Source organism: Eucyclogobius newberryi, unplaced genomic scaffold, assembly GCF_026437365.1.
Source record: "Eucyclogobius newberryi isolate DKJ021-1_F unplaced genomic scaffold, fEucNew1.0.hap1 SCAF_6, whole genome shotgun sequence".
NCBI lineage: Eukaryota > Metazoa > Chordata > Actinopteri > Gobiiformes > Gobiidae > Eucyclogobius > Eucyclogobius newberryi.
The window spans coordinates 14,516,568-14,536,679 of NW_027316278.1; the positions used below are offsets into that span (position 1 = coordinate 14,516,568).

The 20,112-nt window shown below is 39.0% G+C and overlaps 1 protein-coding gene across 2 annotated transcripts in view; it reads right to left on the minus strand.

Moving 5' to 3' along the window:
* dock5 (dedicator of cytokinesis 5) overlaps positions 1-20,112 on the minus strand; it is a 54,858-nt gene that overhangs the window by 3,983 nt on the left and 30,763 nt on the right. For both annotated transcript variants that reach the window (XM_072432444.1, XM_072432445.1), the window contains exons 24-47: positions 20,000-20,070; positions 19,709-19,815; positions 15,878-16,014; positions 14,901-14,996; positions 13,899-13,997; positions 11,584-11,754; positions 11,368-11,468; positions 11,232-11,290; positions 10,828-10,982; positions 10,607-10,692; positions 10,187-10,343; positions 10,075-10,115; positions 9,743-9,833; positions 9,529-9,648; positions 7,194-7,283; positions 6,230-6,334; positions 5,815-5,956; positions 4,288-4,369; positions 4,101-4,185; positions 3,856-3,942; positions 2,537-2,713; positions 1,527-1,610; positions 1,301-1,438; positions 75-241 (exon numbers count right to left, since the gene is read on the minus strand). In XM_072432444.1, coding sequence (XP_072288545.1) covers positions 75-241; positions 1,301-1,438; positions 1,527-1,610; positions 2,537-2,713; positions 3,856-3,942; positions 4,101-4,185; positions 4,288-4,369; positions 5,815-5,956; positions 6,230-6,334; positions 7,194-7,283; positions 9,529-9,648; positions 9,743-9,833; positions 10,075-10,115; positions 10,187-10,343; positions 10,607-10,692; positions 10,828-10,982; positions 11,232-11,290; positions 11,368-11,468; positions 11,584-11,754; positions 13,899-13,997; positions 14,901-14,996; positions 15,878-16,014; positions 19,709-19,815; positions 20,000-20,070 — 2,648 coding nt within the window. The remainder of the gene's footprint in view (positions 1-74; positions 242-1,300; positions 1,439-1,526; positions 1,611-2,536; positions 2,714-3,855; positions 3,943-4,100; positions 4,186-4,287; positions 4,370-5,814; positions 5,957-6,229; positions 6,335-7,193; positions 7,284-9,528; positions 9,649-9,742; positions 9,834-10,074; positions 10,116-10,186; positions 10,344-10,606; positions 10,693-10,827; positions 10,983-11,231; positions 11,291-11,367; positions 11,469-11,583; positions 11,755-13,898; positions 13,998-14,900; positions 14,997-15,877; positions 16,015-19,708; positions 19,816-19,999; positions 20,071-20,112) is intronic.

A 20,112-nucleotide genomic window follows, 5' to 3' on the forward strand; every position in this document is an offset into this window, starting at 1 on the left:
AAACTATTCCCTGCAGTGTCAGAAACTCAAACTCTAAAATAAAATGTCAAGGAGACAAAAGGAAAGTGTCTGACTCTTGGGAGGAGACGCAGGACGGCCCGTCAGAGGAGGAGCTGGACAGTCCCGAGGAGGCGGTGGACACGGTGGACACTACAGACATGCGGCGCAGGATGGAGGAGTGGATATAGGGCATCACCGCTGAGCCCACACGAGTGGGCTTCCTCTCCGTCAGCGAGTGGGGCTGCGGTGCACAAAAGGGATTAAACTTCAACTGTGAGGCTTGGCACAGGAGGCGCAAGGGCAGCACCAATATGATCTACAATGATTCACTGACTTTGACATTACAAAGACAAAAAAAAACAGACGACGGGGTGTAATTTTTAACACAAAGTAATAGCTTCTTAAATAAAAGATCAAAACTATTAAAACACCTTTTCAGAATTGGTACATTTTTTGGACTAATTGTCTTATCTTCTGTTTTTCATACAATCTTAATCCATAATATATAACATCTATCTCATAATAACATCTGAAATAAATATGAAGCACAATGAAGCCCAGTTTTGATATAAAAAATAGAATTATAATTTAGGTCATGAGTCATGTTATCCACTAGTAAACAAGTACGGGATTTATGTTTAAAAAAGGCGCATGATGATAAATACTGAGCCCAAAAACATCACAATCTTTCATAAATTGCACAGGACTGTAAATCTTGTGTCAATGTAAATAGTAGATTGACTTTTTGTTCAAGTTTCTACTATATATCAAGATTATGAGCTTCGATAAGAGGTTCCAAATTTCCAATTCAGCAGCACACAAGAGTTTGATTAAATTAGTTAGTGATAATTATAGTTAATTACAGTATTATCCAGTTTCAACAGTTCCTTTATAGAGGATGTCACAGCAAACCAATGGTGCTTATGAAATTAAAAGACCCCCTTAGTATTAAAATCAGCCGCATACTGGGACTGAGGTAGGCCTGAATGGACAGCCCTTCCTGCGCCTGTGTCACCACATTATGGCTTCTACTTAATAAAAAAGGCAATTTAGTTCGGGTATGGGCAATTTTACGAATCAATTGTGATTAAAAATCCACTGTGAATCTTGGCAGAGGAGGTCGCAATGACAGGTGAAACAGAGGGGCACAAAGGGCTGGCTAAAGAAAGATTTATGGCTCTCCTCTAATGTAATGTACACTCTAGCATGAATGAGAAGCGTTTGATAGAAAGGCGAGGGGCCCAGTAGCTTAAGCTGGCACCTCCTTTGGGTTAAATTGAGTTTGCAGTTGGCACCGTACCAAGGTTACAATACCGTACTGCCTCTCCACTTTCTCCCGGAGCTCTTGGAAGCAGGTGACCAGACGGTTGTGAAGGGGCTTGAGCTGCTCCGTTGCCTTCTCCCCGTGGATGTGAATACCATCAGCCAGGAGAGGCATCTGGAGAGAGGACGAGCACTCGAGTATGACAACAAAAAAATGCTCCAATTTGGCAATGAGCAATGACGGTGAGAGAAGACGTTTTTACCTGTAGGGCAATGAGGTGTTTGAGGACTTCAATTCGCTCGTGCTCCTCAGGGTGCTGCTGCATGTAGGCGTCTGTGAAGAAAGCCTACGGGAGGAAGAAACAGGCAAACAGAGGAATTTGGTCATTTGATCGTGGCTGCAAGTACGGTAATGCTGCACGAAATGGTCAAATCAAAGAATCCCGGCACCGTGTTCATGGAGACATTTAAAGGGGGAAAAAGAACAGATAATTGAAAAGCTGTTCTTATTATTCTCTTAGTAATCAAAATTATACAGATTATATGTTTATTCTATTATATTTTTATACTTGGAAATCCAAAAGGTTGACAATTAACATTTGAGCCCAGAAAAAACATGCAGCATCCCAAAGCAGAAGTGACCTGAACCTTATTATCACTCTTCAACCCACAACATAGCTCTCTCTCTCCATCTCTCTTTTTCTCTCACTTTCTCTCTCTCCTTGTTTTTCTTTCTTTTTTTTGTTTTTACTGTATAGCGCTAAACACATACTTTGCAGACGTACAACTACAGGAGGTGGGGGTAAATGCATATTTTCAGTTGGCTGTCAACCATTAAAAGTAACACAACCACAACAACAACAACCTAAAACATAAAATATGCAGTGGGCTAATCCTTTAGCTTGATAATGGTGACAAAGGTCCTGCAGCCGGTTGACCACTGCTCCTGACACTGGTTTAAGAATGGGTTGAATGAAGAGGTCAAGTCGATCTACGGGGACCATAAGAAATAATAATGCACAAATAATTATAACACAAACTGCTCAAGGACGTGCTGAGAGCAACAGCAACCTTCACTCGATAAAAGCCTGCTATGTATGATGCTATGTACTGTGACTACAATATGCTTAAGTTCAAGTGGGGGCTAAACTTTGAAAATAAAATCACATTTTCTCCCCCATGCTCATACATAAAGGCGGGTATTTACTGTTGGCATAAATGAGTGAAAGCCTTCCATCTGCCCTGGTGCATGCTGGGAAAGAAAGGATCTAACCTTCTCATAGTTGGCGAGGCCCCCCATGACAGCGGCGTCCACGATACCGTTCAGCATCATGGACAGAGGGTTGATGGACAACGACACGTCACAGGCCTGCTTCTGCACCAGGTTACTCAGCTTCTCATTGGTCGACTCCATGGTTTCAATGGCATTCTCCAAAGGACTAAGTTCTTCCTGCAAAACGATCGCACTGTTAGTATATTAGACACACATTGAGCTCTTAGTTTAACAGCTTGGACATTCTGCAAACTGTGTTCAGTGTTGAGAATGTAATAAGTAAAGTAAAAATAATGTAAGGTGCCATGTCAGATGTCAATGCCAAATGAAGCCTGCGTAAAGTCAGCCTGGAAGACCTAACTCCACCCATCTACGTCAAGGCCACCATAGAAGGACCCCTCTCCCCAGCGCCATCATCGCACTCAAGCGGGCGCCCGCCTGTCTGTCTGTGAGAGTCAGATCCCTCACTTCACCATGGACTCTCCCAGGTTTCTGCGCTTATCCCAAAGAGGTTATGCAGTTTTTCCCGGCCAAGAAGGAGGGTGAAAGGTCAGGGGGCGTCTGCACCATGGCCCTCGCACCTGCTCCTCATCCCCAATCAACTCAAGTGACTCCTCCCTGCTCCCAATCAGCACCAGGCGGTCGCATTTAAGCCCTCAGGCAGATGGCTCGGCCGCTCAAACCGTACTGCGACCCACCACCTCCCCAGCTCCTCCTCTACCTTCTCTTCACATCTACCACCACCAGTCTCCAGGCTCCGGGGGGAGACATCTAATACAAATAGATCATGGAGTGCCCATGATTGCAACGTCTTCCGCCGGGGTCTGAGCGCCAAATAACTCACGAATAAAGCTTGCTAAACAGTCCATTCTCGTGGTCTCTTTGTCTCTCCAGGGTGAAATACTTTAAGAAGCTTTTTGTTCAGTCTGCTCGTTGCTTTTTGTTCAGGTAAAAGTCATTAACCATCACAGCCCACAGTCAAAATAAGCCAGTGTTTTTCATACAAAATATGTGGTGAATGTTAGTCTGTGTAACCATCAAACTGCCCGACTTGTCCATGGTAGAAAAGGTTTTAAAGATAGTCATCTGGACAGTGTTGTAGAAAGTGAGATGTTTGGACAGTCATCTGGTTAATTGTAGCTCCTCAGGCCAGTAGCTTTAGATTGAAAATGACCATTTCTAAAACATTGTCCAGATACCACTACCTTTGAAACCTTTTCTACCATGTTGTGAATGTTGTTAGTCAAGTATACCATTGTAACTTTTTATTGGTTCTTGGTTTTGCAAACTTATAAATATATAAATCACAGTTTCCTTACCACAGAAACGGATTTAACTTCAAACCACTTGAGGATCCCTGGGAAACTATAAGCAGTAATGTATGTTGTTCTCTCAATCCACATGGTCTGAAAAGCAGAATTAATATCAGTAAAACAAATGTCAGCAATATTTAAGTGCCTTTATCAATCTTTTTGCATGTGCACACACTTGTTTATACATTTGGGGGTGTTATAGGGTTGGGATCACTCAGGTTAAATAAAGTAAAGTTGAAAACAGTACTTACAGCAAATTCATTTTCTTTGTCTTTTTCGCCTTTCTGGAACGCCCTTGAATATTGAAACTGGTCCACTTCATTTGCTCTGTAATAGCTGCAGAAGTAACAAAAAAAGAGTGAGTTGGCGATTTGATCAAAGACATAAAATCAGTAAGATCTGCCAGAAAATATGTCAGGCATTAAGTCTTGTACCCACTTTAATATCTGCTCTGGAACTCCCTTGTCCTTAAACTGTTGCGGCACTGAGAGAGCAGGCTTCACTGTGAAACTCTGCAAGTCTGAGGTTCAGCTAAGGACAAAACCCAATATTGTGAAACAGACTTTGAAGGTTCACTGTATAGCAATTCATCATAAAACAATGCTTAAGTGAACAGAGCTGACGTCTAATAAGGTATGGGAAGAAATGCTTTATTGTGCCATAAGACGGTGTGTGTCTTGGGGACATAGAGCTGCTTCGTGACACAATCAGACCGTTATAAAGCATGTAATAGCGTAACGTTTACCGCTATAAAAACTGTACGAAGCAATCAACAGTGAATAAAAGGCAATAAATGTGTTGCTTGAAGAAAGTTGTATTAAACTGTCTGAGCTTGATCTCTGAACTAATAAAATGTCTTGGGACTTGTTAGTATGCATTTAAAAAGACATGAAAGCAAATGTGGCTTGGACTATGCATAATAACATTAACGTTGTATTCTCAAATGAGCCGACTGTATCCCTGTGTATATATCCCTGCAAATTATATTATATATATATATATATATATATATATATATATATATATATATATATATATATATATATATATATATATATATATATATATATATATATATATATATATATATATATATATATATATATATATATATATATATATATATATATAAATAATATATATATAATATATATAATATATATAATATATATATATATATATATATATATAAATATATAAATATATAAATATATAAATAAATAAATAAATATATATATATATATATATATATATATATATATATATAAAAAATATATATATATATATTATATAATATATATACACAGCAAGTTTTGTGATGATTTGCATTTTTTTTTTTGTCTTGTCACTTGACATTTAACCATGGTGGTGGAAAAGACAATGCTGCGGTCATACAGATCAGAATACATTTAGCCCGTGAAACCTCTCAGATCCGATCTCCGTGGACATATTAGGGTCACAGCAAAGACACATTTCAACCACTCAAGATGCTTAAGGCTGTCCACATGGCGTCCATCTTTAACACAGATGTAAATACTGCTGCATGAACTAATAACTTTGTAAAGTGTTGGATTAAGCGTTCGATGCTGAATGAAAACACAAAGTGAACTCACTTTTACTACTCTTCTGTTAAGATGACAAAGACAGTAACATATTTCACTGTGTTGATCTGTATTATTAGCATCTGCATTTTTTAATCAAACAACTGGAATAGCTTTCTACTGTTAACATTGCTGCCATCTTCCTGCCAAATGTCTTTATACAATTACAAACAGAAGCCAAAAGACCTGACCTCAGCTGACTCTACAGTCGACTCTAGAGGCGCTTTGAATGGACTGACTTGGCCAACAGTTTGAAGTGTCGCACATGAATGCTCTGCTGAAGATCACTTTGTGTAAAGGCTTGATAAAGTAGCAACATCAACATTAGTGACAGAAACAAAACAAATGAATAATTGAAGGATACGCTGTCCAGGTGAGTTACAGATGTTGTCTCCAGGGGGCGCAGTGCTGGTCATCCGAACTGCATTGGGGAACTGGGAGAGTAGCCTTACGCTGAATTCTTCAAGCCATTCGTATTCTTTGCCACGGTAGATGAACATTTTATTCTGAAGTAAAAGGTTTTTAAATGTCACACAATTGTCAGGATCCAGTGTGATGTTCAGTGTGAGTATTTCAGCAATGCACAGGTAATGAAACAGCAGTCAAATGCTTTTGTCTACTACTGCTGGTACAGACAAGTGTCATCAAAACCAATCAATACAAGTCCACTCAAAACAATGACCTTCAGTTACAGTATTTTCTGTAAAAAGGCAGCTTGTGTTAGTGCATGTGTGTGAGGGAAATGAATCATCTGCGGATTGAACTAAAGAAGAGCTTACCCTGAGAAAAGAAGGGAATCCAAGCCCATAGTAACCCACTGCAAAGTACTCCGGCTGAGGGCGCATGGCATGCATAATGTTTTCGTAGAACTGTGCTTGCTGTTTCTGTTTAAAAAAAAAAAAAAAAAAAAAACATATATAGATAAGAACAAACAATAAGCATTTTCATTGTCTATGAAATAAGAAGTTGACTATCTTAAATGGCTCTAGAATTTCCTTTTGTAAAGGTGCACTATTATGTAAGATGGGTCTGCAACCAACTTGACTCCATGGAGATGCTGTTGCTTTGCTTGGCTTATCCAGTATTTTTTTTTTTTTTTTTTTTTTTTAATGTATATCTCTCAACATACAGGCTATCACTTGGAGACAATCAGCTCCTAAACTTGTAATGTCAAAGGCAGTTTTTTAAATTGCATCAATGAAATTTCCTCATGTGGGACAATAAAGGATTATCTTATCTTATCTTAAAAATGCATCTTTATCCCGTATGGACATAAAGATCAGCCTTTTAAGTAGCATCTACACACACCAAGCTTCATGAACTCACCAATTTTGACACAGAAAAACATTTTAATATCTAATTCTAACCCTGATTTATTAAAATGTCATGTCAAAAAATGAGGCAAAATATGAAATTGTGTGCACATGTTCAGTTAGATCAAGTTTACAGAAAAACTATATAAGACATCCAAAATCTCCTCTGTAAATTGTATCTAATGTCAACATAAAATGCCTTAAGTCCATATTAAGTCTTTACATGATTATGAGCGTAAACAACAGAAGTTTGAAATGCATATCTTTACAGGTGAATAGGAAAAACAATCTTAAATCTAGTGTCTCTTAAGAAAAACCTCCACCAGAAAAAGTACATAGTGCACCTTTACTGATGTGCGCAAAGCAAATCCTCTGGCCGTCTACAATTGTGTTTCTAAAATGGCTAAATGACATTACAATGAGCACTAACCAGCAGTCGGCTCAGCTCCACAAAGTCAAACATGTGGCTCTCGTGCATCTTGGTCAGCTGCTTGCCCAACTCAATGGCCTTCTCCCACATCTGAAACGACATGTGCACAGCTGAATTAAGAGACCTTGTAAATCCCGGAGATAAGTCTCAGGAGGAGCGTAGCCAGACTGTGCCATCTGTCGAATAAAAAAGGAATCTGAAAACAAAAGCCGTACCTGTAGCTGTGTGGAGCTGCAAGTAACATTCACAGGTTTCAATGAGGATATTCTCCCATTTAATTTGGCTTATGAGTTTGAAAAAGACAGACTTTGGATTATTATATAACACGGGTTTTATGAGTGGGATTATCCTCTAACTCCAATTTGAAAACGTTGGAAAGTTGATGAAATGAACAAAAACAAGATGCAATACCATCTAATTCAAATTATCCAGGGTGAAGCACTCTTTCTATGGCAAATCTTTTGACCTAAGTGTATAAGCAACAGTTGGACTTGGGTAGAACAGCCACTGAAACACATCCAAAAGTATGAAAACAACACCGACAACATCACTTTAGAATCCATATTGTTTTAACTGAGCTTAATTAATATCGCTCATTACTGTGCCTTTAACTGGACAAACTACAGTTGCATAAAGCTAAAGGGCAAAGATGCTCGTACCAGGTTATTGCAAAGAATGCTAATTTCCATCTGCAGTCCTTAAAAATGAAGAGGGGAAAATGTGTTTATTTACTTTATAGATATTCTCCCTATCGCACATTATATTACAGTGCAGATAAAGCACCAGCCGCTTTGTGTTTAAATGTTTTTGCAGCACATTGGAAAATGCCAATACAATTCTAACTAAGTTTAGGGCTATGACTAACATTACCATTATAAAAGGCACATTAGTATATCACGATTCCAGCAATCTATAAAGCACATACAAGCATCTCCAGTTCTCTATAAACCACTTCTCTACTACACTGGTTTCATTATTCAGACCATTGGGGATCTCATTGTAATGATTTGTCTCTTGGAATTAGAAGACAGATTGGGCAAGTCTTGTTTTATTGTGAAAGATTTTTGTACAAATCCTTCATAATGTTTTGGGATGCCGGACTAATTTTTAAAGTTGCCATTCCACACCCAATGAATTTTATATGTAAAAAGAGCATTCGCTGCAGCCGAATGGTGGTTTCTATCAGAGGCACGAGATTATGGAATGTGGCACGAGATGGAAGATGGATATGGAATACACTGAGCATCAGAACTACTCAATATTTAAAAACATTCTAAGAAAATAGTTGACAACAAAGAGGTCAAGCACCCATAGCTGATCTCTTGGGCTTTTAAAAAACTTTTTTACTGTAGTTTTCACTGACTGAGTCTCTGTTTTCTTTGTAATGTCTCAAATGTGTCGTAATCATGTCATGTGTAGGATTCAGTTTAATGTTAAATGTCTGTGTTTAACGTCAAGGTCTTTGTCCGCTTTTGTTTAAATGTATAAAGAATTTGTGAAAAGAATTTTAGAACATGAACGCAACCTATTGTAAGTGAAACATTGTAACAAAAATATATCTACCGGTAAGTCAGTCTGTCATGTTGTATTCAAATAATACACGTTCACATTCGTAATACAATAGTTCTCCAACTTCGAAAAAAAAATGGGACTGTACATGAAATATGTCTCTTATTTTTCCTATTCCAAGTAAATGTGACCAATTTTGTCACACGAAGAGCAATTTTTTTCATAAAATGTATCACTATGGAATAAACTATGCTTTAGGTTTACGAATATCATATTTATATTATCAGCGCCTTTTGAGAATGGTAAAAGCAGCTGTAAAAATGACAGTACAACCGAAAAGTCAACAGTATCTTATTTCGCTTCTCTGGAGATCAACTTCAAAACTGGATGTATGAAAGCTGGTCCCGGGTGAAGTGTGTGCGCTGTACGTTCATGTTTTCAGGACTTCATGTTTGCACCCTGGAGATTTGGGAATACTGCGCCTCTATACTATCTGAAGTGGAAAGATATGTGCAATGGATCCCACTTTGACCAGGGGGGGACATTTTATATAAACCACGATTCACCATTTTACACAGGGCATCTTTGGCCTACTTATGTGCCACGAGTTTGTTCCTCAAATAAGCTCTTTTCAGCTAACAGGGAGTAAATGTAGAGAAGAGGCATGTTCATCATATGGTTATTATTATTCTGCCTTATTGTTTAATATGTATTATACCAAAGCTGTCTATAGTTGTAAAAAATACTGCCATTTATTGGAGAAATGGAAGCGAGTCCGCCATGACAGAGGAGATCCATTACTTTCTCGCTGGGAGTAAACTTTTACCTTGCCCTTGTCCAAATAACATATGATCTCCTGGAAAAGCCTTTCCTTGAGCTCCTGTTGGGTCCACTGATGTTGTCCATCACGTGGTATCAGATGGGGGGCACAGGGTTTGTCCGACCACTGAGAGAGAAAGTCAAATTTGAGACACAGTTTTGAAGAATGGTGCAAATGGAGGTCATAAAAGCTTAAAAACGGTAGATTTTTGGTCGGATACCTCAAGTAATTCAGCGTGTAGCAGCAGAGTGAATGCTGCCTCAGTGTAGTTCTCACGCTCCAGGTGTAGGTCCCGCAGTTTGTACAAATACCTGGTTAACAATGGATTGGATACTGATAATTAACCCTGATTTAAGACATGGCATTTAATATATCAGGACTGGACGATAAAGTTAAAGGTTTTAACTTGTGTGTAGAAATCTAACAGGTAAATAAACAATTTAAGTAAACAATACCTAAATAACTTCTAAAGTAGAAAATGACACATTTTATGGATAAAGACTTAATAATAATAATAATAATAATAATAATAATAATAATAATGTGACTCACCGGATGTAAATGTCCTCCCTTTTCTTCTCTTTGTAAAAATTCTGAGAGACACAAATCACTGATTAATGATACAATCTTCGCACAAACATAATGTCAGTGGTGAACAGCATACCAGCACGTTGACAGTGCAGCTCATCCGATGCTCAGGACTTTCATCGTGTGTGATGGTGCGATACGCCAGGAGGTTCTCCAGCAGACTGCTGAGCAGCAGAGCCAGCTCCTCTCCCGACTGTGACAGGTATCTGTGGCGTCTGCAATACTCCAGCAGCCTGAGCACAAAAACTGCTTTAAACTCAAAGGAAAACACTCTCCTTTACTGACATCAAAAGAGATTTTTGCTTTGGGATTTTCTTTTGTGAACATAAGCAGTTTTGATTGTATTTTTCACAAAATCCTAACAAACCATCTATGTCTAGTTGTGTCTTTAAGGACTAACAGACTCAAAGTCTTGCGTTTTTAGGGCCAATACATGAGGTGAAGGCATTAATACAGCAAATTGAACTGTAACATTGTGATGTGTTTCATGACTTACGTTTTTTCCAGCAGCACTTTGTACTGCTCATCTCCCCGGCCTCCTTCTACCTCATGATCCAATTTTGTTATTAGTTCGTTCTCAAACTGCAGAGTTAAGAGGGGAATTAAAACATACTATCAAACACATCACAGCTGTCACATTTAGCCAGCAGATACTCAAGTCGAGTTGAAACAAAAGCACCAAAGTGTTTCTGAGCCTCTGAAGAAGACAGGCATTACCTTTTCAAAAGTGCGACCTGGGCTGAAGTTGTGCTCACACTGCATCATATCAAAAAAGATGGGAATAGTGTCTTTCCTGAGCTCAGGCTCTGACACCAGAGTGACCTGCAGGATGGGCCCTACCATGGCTGGAATAAACTTAATTTTGTTTTGGCCTGCGGAAACACAAAACATAATGTAACTGAAATGTCATTCACTTTAAAAGACAATAAGCTCTTTCTCCTGCTCACAACATACAGCAGACAAATTTAATAAAGTGGTAAACAAAAGCATCCAACCAATAAAATAAGCCTTGCTCTTTCGCTGCGACACTTATGAACTATGAACACTATGACACTATGAATAAAATATGCAATTTCACCAACTCTGTGTGAATAATCACGTTATATTCAGATGGCACACACCGAGATTATTCCACGTCTCTTTTATTTTGAAGCCCATTATCTTCCGCATGTCGCCATATCTGAAACAAATTCAAATTAAAGCACCATTGGATTGAGCACCAACCTAAATCATCTATACGTACAAAAGAGCGCTTACTTGTTCACTATCTTCGTCCTTTTCTCCTGGGAAAATGTCTCCAACTGCAGCGTCTTATGTGTGATGAAAGCCACGGTCAAAAGAAAGTAGTTATCCCACAGCTGTGAATAGCATATGAAATATTAATATCATAATTACCTTCTCATAACACTGGCTTTTGAGTAGCCACTTTCGTGAGAAATAACCTCTGCGGAGACAGGGAAGGACGCGACTTACTTGTTTGTTAAAGTGTGCCGGGTCAAGGAAGAACTTATTGAGCACGTCTGAATACTGGACAATGGCTCTCAAAAACACCTGCATCTGCACCAGGTTCATGAGCATCCAGTCTGCAGGGAACACGTTACCCATGAGGTCCATGAACATGTGGAAGGTCTCCATGAGGAAGTCCTGGGGGCAAAAACAACATTAAGACACTACAACATTAAAAATACAGTAGCAGCGATAACAACAATGAATGTTTAATTGATTCCGCATTGCAAGTGCAGCCAACGTTTTCCCCTCCCATGTTTAGTCATCTCTCAGAGCATCTTGCCCCTCGAGTTTTGAGAGTTTGTGGGTGAAACTAGAGACTTTTAAGGCAAAAAAATGTCGTCAGAGACAGAAGATTACAACAGAAGTGCGATTAAACAATTAAATATGTGTAAGGTGAATATAAGGCTCAAATCAAACTATGAAAAACAAATCACAATTGACAATCATTTGTTTTTGTTGTTATTTTAGTTTAGAAAATAACTGTTCTAATCCTCATAATCTGTTTTTCTCTTGGATTTGGGTTAAAATCAGAAAAACAAAAGAACAAACAGTACACACATTAATAAGCACCAAAAATAGCCCAGTTTCTTCCTCCAAAGTCTGAACTCTGCTATAAACAACATGCCGTCACTGACTTAAATGTGGATTACACACCACTGAATCTGAATCAGGATTAAAATCAGATTAATTGTCCCGCCCTGTGTTGAACTTGCTCACATTCTCACTTTTGCCATTATCAGATTTATGTTATGCCTGATTCATTAGATTCCATAATATCAACAGCAGACAATACGTTTCAACTGAATAAGTGTCTATGAAAAGATAAAGGATAAAAGTGAGTCCTGAAATAAGTGTGAAATTGGTAAATTAAAAGTGATTATGTTAAATGAATGAGTATTTACAAAGCTGTCTAACATCCATTGAAAAGAACTTAGAACGCCTTGTTACACATTTCCATCTTTGAAAACATACAGCTTTTTGTAGCTAATAAATGTAATACAAATAAATCCTTTCAAGTCTGAAAAATATACACCAACACCAGACCTAGAGGTACATTTAGGCTTTCTTCTCCCACATTACTTATGGTCTGCTCACCAGCTGCATGACACCTTCAGTAAATTCTGAAAACCAAGAGCTGTTCGTGAGACTACTTTAGCGTGGCCTAAAATATCTCCCCTGGCTTACCGTCACCGAGTTTAAAACGGATCTTCTTGGACTGAAATCACATCTTTGCTAAACATAAAAGAACAGACCTGACATGCCGCCTGAACCCGCTGGATGCAAGAGGATTTCTGCTTTATACAAGTAACACTACATCATTTGGTTACATGGGTCTGAAAGGAAGACTGATTGAATTTGAAGTCAGTCACTGGGTTAGTTTACATGGCCAGTAAAATTCTGAATAATCTGATTACTTAATAATTGATGGGATTTTGTGTGTTTGTTTGCTTAACCTTAAGACATCTGATCATCATCAACACCAGGTGACAGTTCATTTTTGCATGATCGACACCAGGATGTCACAAAACTGATTTGTAGTTTATGGACACAAAGTGAAATCCTTAATTTCCTCCCATTCTAGACATAGCTGTTCCAACAGTATGTGACCAGCTTTAGAAAACCTTTATGAAAATCAGTCTGAACGTCAGCCACATAAAAAGCACTAGACATTTTAGTTGTACGTTTTTGGAAAACATGGACGCCCTTGAAAAGGAAATGATTCATCTCAAGGGGTAATCTGAAATAAATAAAAACAGACTGAATTGAAAAGACTTTATTTTGCCTCTGAAATAGTCTCAGTTATTCGTTTTGAGTCCTTACGATTAAATTGTGACCTGAATAATCACGATTATCGATGAACTGACTCATCTTGACCTCCCTAACCTGCACAAGTGCAAACAACCAGCTTATTCACATCAGACGTGAGCGTTTACATGGTTTACACGACATGTCACGACGTGCGTCCTTCTTTGAACCGTTCTGAATTACCTGGAGTAGTAAATATTGCTATACAAAGGCCCTGTTCCAAACACCATCTTTAGAGACAGCCACAGGGAATTTACTGGAGCACATGATCGCTACATGTCAGGATACCTAATCTCCTCATGCTTTCTAATGGAGGGCCCCCCACTAACATCCTCATTATGTCCGCTCAATCCGGTGTGTGAAATGTCTATAATCAATATTCTGTAAGGAGCTTTAAGTGGCTTGGCTGGTTTACCGTCTGTTATGGATGAGATGTTTCTGGACAAAATGAAGCAGGAAACAGAATCACTTACAATAATATCTAGTCTGGTCTTGAAGATGCTGATGTAGTGGGCGTAGTGCGTGTCGTCCATTTGCTTCAAGATCGCCGTCATGCAAGCTAAATAGTGACCCTGGCAAGAGACATATGCTTCATTAGCTCAGAATAGAACATCACCCCTTGACAAAGGAAAAAACAGCAGCATTTCTGAGATGTTTATGGTGTTATACATGTCTTTTAACTACTAAAAGTAATTTTATATTTTACAACATTTTTTATCTATTCATTGTTAATGCTTTATTTTCAGTTAAATGTATTCATTGTTCATCACATTTCCTCACACATAAGTACGGATGTTTTGTGTGCCCAATATATGTTTCAATTTACTTTATACACGTTTATAAGCCTTTAAAGCATCTTTGAATCACACGGACATATTTATTCATTCAGAGAGTATTTTATTTAGCTGTAAAGATTATTTGAAGTACTTTATAATTGGCATAGTCTTTAAATTTCATAAGGTCTTAAATGTAAAACTCAATAGTTCAACGCAATAGTACATGTATGGAAGTATCAAGGTAAAATAATGAAAAATGCATCATGAAAGCTCAAGACTGATAATTTTGTCTTCATATAATGTACCGTATGTGTTGTTTTCATGTTAATCTGGAGTCAATTGAATTGTGTGGAAAAATATTTCAATTTCGGTTCAATCTATTTTATGTTTTATGTCTTGTCTATCTTTTATATTGAGTGATACATTATTCATATTTAACCAGATTTTGAGTAACAACTAATTACAAACCGACCAGCGGCCCTGGCAGTAAAGCTTCTTCTGATTCAAACATTCCAATTTTGATCTGTAAAAAACTTCACACTGTTTATTTACTGCTGTAGCCACTTTCCCGTTCTGTGTTTCAGTCGTTCCATGCATTAAGGTGGCACTTTCCCTATTGCGCTTATTGTTTATTAATATGAAAATGAATGCGGCGGTTGAAAGCCGTCAAGGGCATTTCTGAGTTGAAAAGTGACTTACAATGAGTGGGGAGGATCTGTCCATGCCAATGACTGTGCGGTTAACCCTGCGCAGAAGCCGATCCATTATTAGCTGAACATGCCCTCTGGTGGGACCCTTCGGAGAGACACAAATGACTCGGGATCAGCGGAGAGCAGAGGTGCCACACACAACATCAGAAAGAGGAGAGATAGCAAATCCGTCTTCTTTATTATTACAAGTCCCTGAATCTCATTTGTACTTAAATTAGCTTCAGATTTTAAATAGGAAATCAAAATTAAACAGAATGCCCAAACTAGTGTAAATCAAGTGTAATTATTTTAGTTTTCTTGCAAAAAGGGCTGCCATTTTTGAGCCTTTTAAACCTACTGGAAGAGGATTTGTGCTAAAACTAAATACATTTGAAATTTTACTCAGCTTTACTAACATGAAGCCAGGTTTATGTTTTACAGTGTGAAGACAGAATGTGTACTGTCAAAGAGATCTGACATTAAGATCAGTACGACAGCTCGAACTACTCCCTAATTGAAATTCTGAACATACAGTTTCTAACACAAAGAACATAACACATTTATTTAGACAAGGTGGATGATGTGTCTCAACATTTTCTCCTACCGTAACTAACTGTGTGTAGCTATTTATGTAGACACTGAACCCAATCAATTAAGAAATTACTTTAGTTTTTAAATTATGAACAATGACAGAACATGAACATTAATTGCAACACCTTCACGGTGCTAACGACCCTGCATGTGATTGCTACACACCGTTGCAACAAGATTGCTGTACAATAGGCGTCAAATCATCTACCATTCAACATAAATTAGGTTACTGTATAATCTCTAATTAAAATGTTTAAAATAATGAGCTTGTTCTGAACATATTGAGTAAAGCCAAAAAAACACAGGGATTATCTAAAATCTTTTCCCCATGTTCACATTTTAAAGTGAACAGAGCCGTTTCCTTTACCCATGACCTAGTTTTTCCCAGACACTCACCACATCTTTGCGGTCCAAATGGTCCAGCACGGTGCTGAGCAGCTGGACACAGGCCTCATAGTCCGGTTTGCACGAGTAGTCGTCCAGTTGTCCACTCAGCTGGTCCGTCAGGAGAGGCAGCAACACATCCCTACAGTCTGCAGTAAAGGAAAAAGTTACACTTTTTATCTTTTAGGTTTGTACTCTGCCTCCAGAGCAAACATCTATCATTTAGAATATATTACTACCGTACTTCTTTTACCATTTTGAGGGATGCCTATGGTATCACTCAAGAAAGTGAGTCGCAAAGAAATATTGAGTTGAGTAAAAGTTGTCTAGTAATGTGTTCCCCTTATTCCAGAAGCCCGCCGGAGCGCGCCACACAACGTATTCCTCCTTCCACTTGTAGTAATTAACACAGGGCAGCCGACCTCGGGAGGAAAGAACTTCTACACAGACTAAAAAGCCATTTTTTGGCTGCCCAAAGAATCAATGCATTGTTGACTTGGTGATTGTTGAATACTTTACCCAAATCTATCTATAATCTATTTTATAGCATATTTAGCAGCAGGACTTTTCCCTAATTCTTAATTTAAACCAACGGTTTGTTATTGTGATTACAACGGAAGTGCGATTACAACAGAAGTGCGATTACAACGGAAGTGCGATTACAACAGAAGTGCGATTACAACAGAAGTGCGATTACAACAGAAGTGCGATTACAACGGAAGTGCGATTACAACGGAAGTGCGATTACAACGGAAGTGCGATTACAACAGAAGTGCGATTACAACGGAAGTGCGATTACAACGGAAGTGCGATTACAACAGAAGTGCGATTACAACAGAAGTGCGATTACAACAGTGCGATTACAACAGTGCGATTACAACAGAAGTGCAATTACAACAGAAGTGCGATTACAACAGAAGTGCGATTACAACAGAAGTGCGATTACAACAGAAGTGCGATTACAACAGTGCGATTACAACAGAAGTGCGATTACAACAGAAGTGCGATTACAACAGAAGTGCGATTACAACAGTGCAATTACAACAGAAGTGCGATTACAACAGTGCGATTACAACAGTGCGATTACAACAGAAGTGCGATTACAACAGTGCGATTACAACAGAAGTGCGATTACAACAGAAGTGCGATTACAACGGAAGTGCGATTACAACGGAAGTGCGATTACAACGGAAGTGCGATTACAACGGAAGTGCGATTACAACGGAAGTGCGATTACAACAGAAGTGCGATTACAACGGAAGTGCGATTACAACAGAAGTGCGATTACAACAGTGCGATTACAACAGAAGTGCGATTACAACAGAAGTGCGATTACAACAGAAGTGCGATTACAACAGAAGTGCGATTACAACAGAAGTGCGATTACAACGGAAGTGCGATTACAACGGAAGTGCGATTACAACGGAAGTGCGATTACAACAGAAGTGCGATTACAACGGAAGTGCGATTACAACGGAAGTGCGATTACAACAGAAGTGCGATTACAACAGAAGTGCGATTACAACAGAAGTGCGATTACAACAGAAGTGCGATTACAACAGAAGTGCGATTACAACAGAAGTGCGATTACAACAGAAGTGCGATTACAACAGTGCGATTACAACAGAAGTGCGATTACAACAGAAGTGCGATTACAACAGAAGTGCGATTACAACAGTGCAATTACAACAGAAGTGCGATTACAACAGTGCGATTACAACAGTGCAATTACAACAGAAGTGCGATTACAACAGTGCGATTACAACAGTGCGATTACAACAGAAGTGCGATTACAACAGTGCGATTACAACAGAAGTGCGATTACAACAGAAGTGCGATTACAACGGAAGTGCGATTACAACGGAAGTGCGATTACAACGGAAGTGCGATTACAACAGAAGTGCGATTACAACAGAAGTGCGATTACAACAGAAGTGCGATTACAACAGTGCGATTACAACAGAAGTGCGATTACAACAGAAGTGCGATTACAACAGTGCGATTACAACAGAAGTGCGATTACAACAGAAGTGCGATTACAACAGAAGTGCGATTACAACAGAAGTGCGATTCCAACGGAAGTGCGATTACAACGGAAGTGCGATTACAACGGAAGTGCGATTACAACAGAAGTGCGATTACAACAGAAGTGCGATTACAACAGAAGTGCGATTACAACAGTGCGATTACAACAGAAGTGCGATTACAACAGAAGTGCGATTACAACAGTGCGATTACAACAGAAGTGCGATTACAACAGAAGTGCGATTACAACAGAAGTGCGATTACAACAGAAGTGCGATTACAACAGAAGTGCGATTCCAACGGAAGTGCGATTACAACGGAAGTGCGATTACAACAGAAGTGCGATTACAACAGAAGTGCGATTACAACGGAAGTGCGATTACAACAGAAGTGCGATTACAACAGTACGATTACAACAGAAGTGCGATTACAACAGAAGTGCGATTACAACAGTGCGATTACAACAGTGCGATTACAACAGTGCGATTACAACAGTGCGATTACAACAGTGCGATTACAACAGAAGTGCGATTACAACAGTGCGATTACAACAGAAGTGCGATTACAACAGAAGTGCGATTACAACAGAAGTGCGATTACAACAGAAGTGCGATTACAACAGAAGTGCGATTACAACAGAAGTGCGATTACAACAGAAGTGCGATTACAACAGAAGTGCGATTACAACAGTGCGATTACAACAGAAGTGCGATTACAACAGAAGTGCGATTACAACAGAAGTGCGATTACAACAGTGCGATTACAACAGAAGTGCGATTACAACAGTGCGATTACAACAATGCGATTACAACAGAAGTGCGATTACAACAGAAGTGCGATTACAACAGAAGTGCGATTACAACAGAAGTGCGATTACAACAGAAGTGCGATTACAACGGAAGTGCGATTACAACGGAAGTGCGATTACAACAGAAGTGCGATTACAACGGAAGTGCGATTACAACAGAAGTGCGATTACAACAGAAGTGCGATTACAACAGAAGTGCGATTACAACAGAAGTGCGATTACAACAGAAGTGCGATTACAACAGAAGTGCGATTACAACAGAAGTGCGATTACAACAGAAGTGCGATTACAACAGAAGTGCGATTACAACAGTGCGATTACAACAGAAGTGCGATTACAACAGTGCGATTACAACAGAAGTGTGATTACAACAGAAGTGCGATTACAACAGAAGTGCGATTACAACAGAAGTGCGATTACAACAGAAGTGCGATTACAACGGAAGTGCGATTACAACAGAAGTGCGATTACAACAGAAGTGCGATTACAACGGAAGTGCGATTACAACGGAAGTGCGATTACAACAGAAGTGCGATTACAACAGAAGTGCGATTACAACAGTGTGATTACAACAGAAGTGCGATTACAACAGAAGTGCGATTACAACAGTGCGATTACAACAGAAGTGCGATTACAACAGAAGTGCGATTACAACAGAAGTGCGATTCGTGTCAAAAAGAGAAGAAACTGAGCGGGGCAGACTAAAGCCAATAATGTGAAATAAAAAGTAATAACAAGCAACAACTCAACTGACTATTAACACAATTGCAATTCTAACAATGATTGTAAGCAGTTTGCTTCTATATGCATGTAATGAGTTACTAAACACATTGTTACATCACAGCCCAGTGAGAGAGGCATGTTAAAAGGTCATTGTAGCACACTGAGCCTGTGGTTTTAATACGGCCGACCAGACAAAGTTGTGTCTAAGTGCGATGTAGACTGGAGTTTTCTCCGCCTCTCGTGTAGAATTGCAGTATGTGTATTTTAGAGCTTTGAGAAGTTCCTACCTGGCTGCTTGAAAAGGTCACTCTCCACCATCTTACACATGCAGCCTAGTTTCTGACGCACAAGCTGCATGTCAGGAATGCTTTCAATGAATTTGGCCAGCAGAACACTGCCGAGGAAAAACACAAGGTATTCATCATATCTTTTGGAGGTGGTAATTATCGCTGAGTAAGACTAATAAGCGGCGCAGCAAGGGATGAGAATAGAGCCCAAATGAACAAGAAGTAAATATGATGTTTGCGACAAGACAGGCAATTATCATTTCTTGCTAAGCGCTTTCTCTGGGGAATTACCTGAGCTCCACGGGATCAAAAACACTCTGGATGTCGTTAATGATGGTGGGGAGGTATTTCAATATTGCCCCCTGAAAGTGCAACAACAGAAAAAGTCTCATCAGTTGAAACCA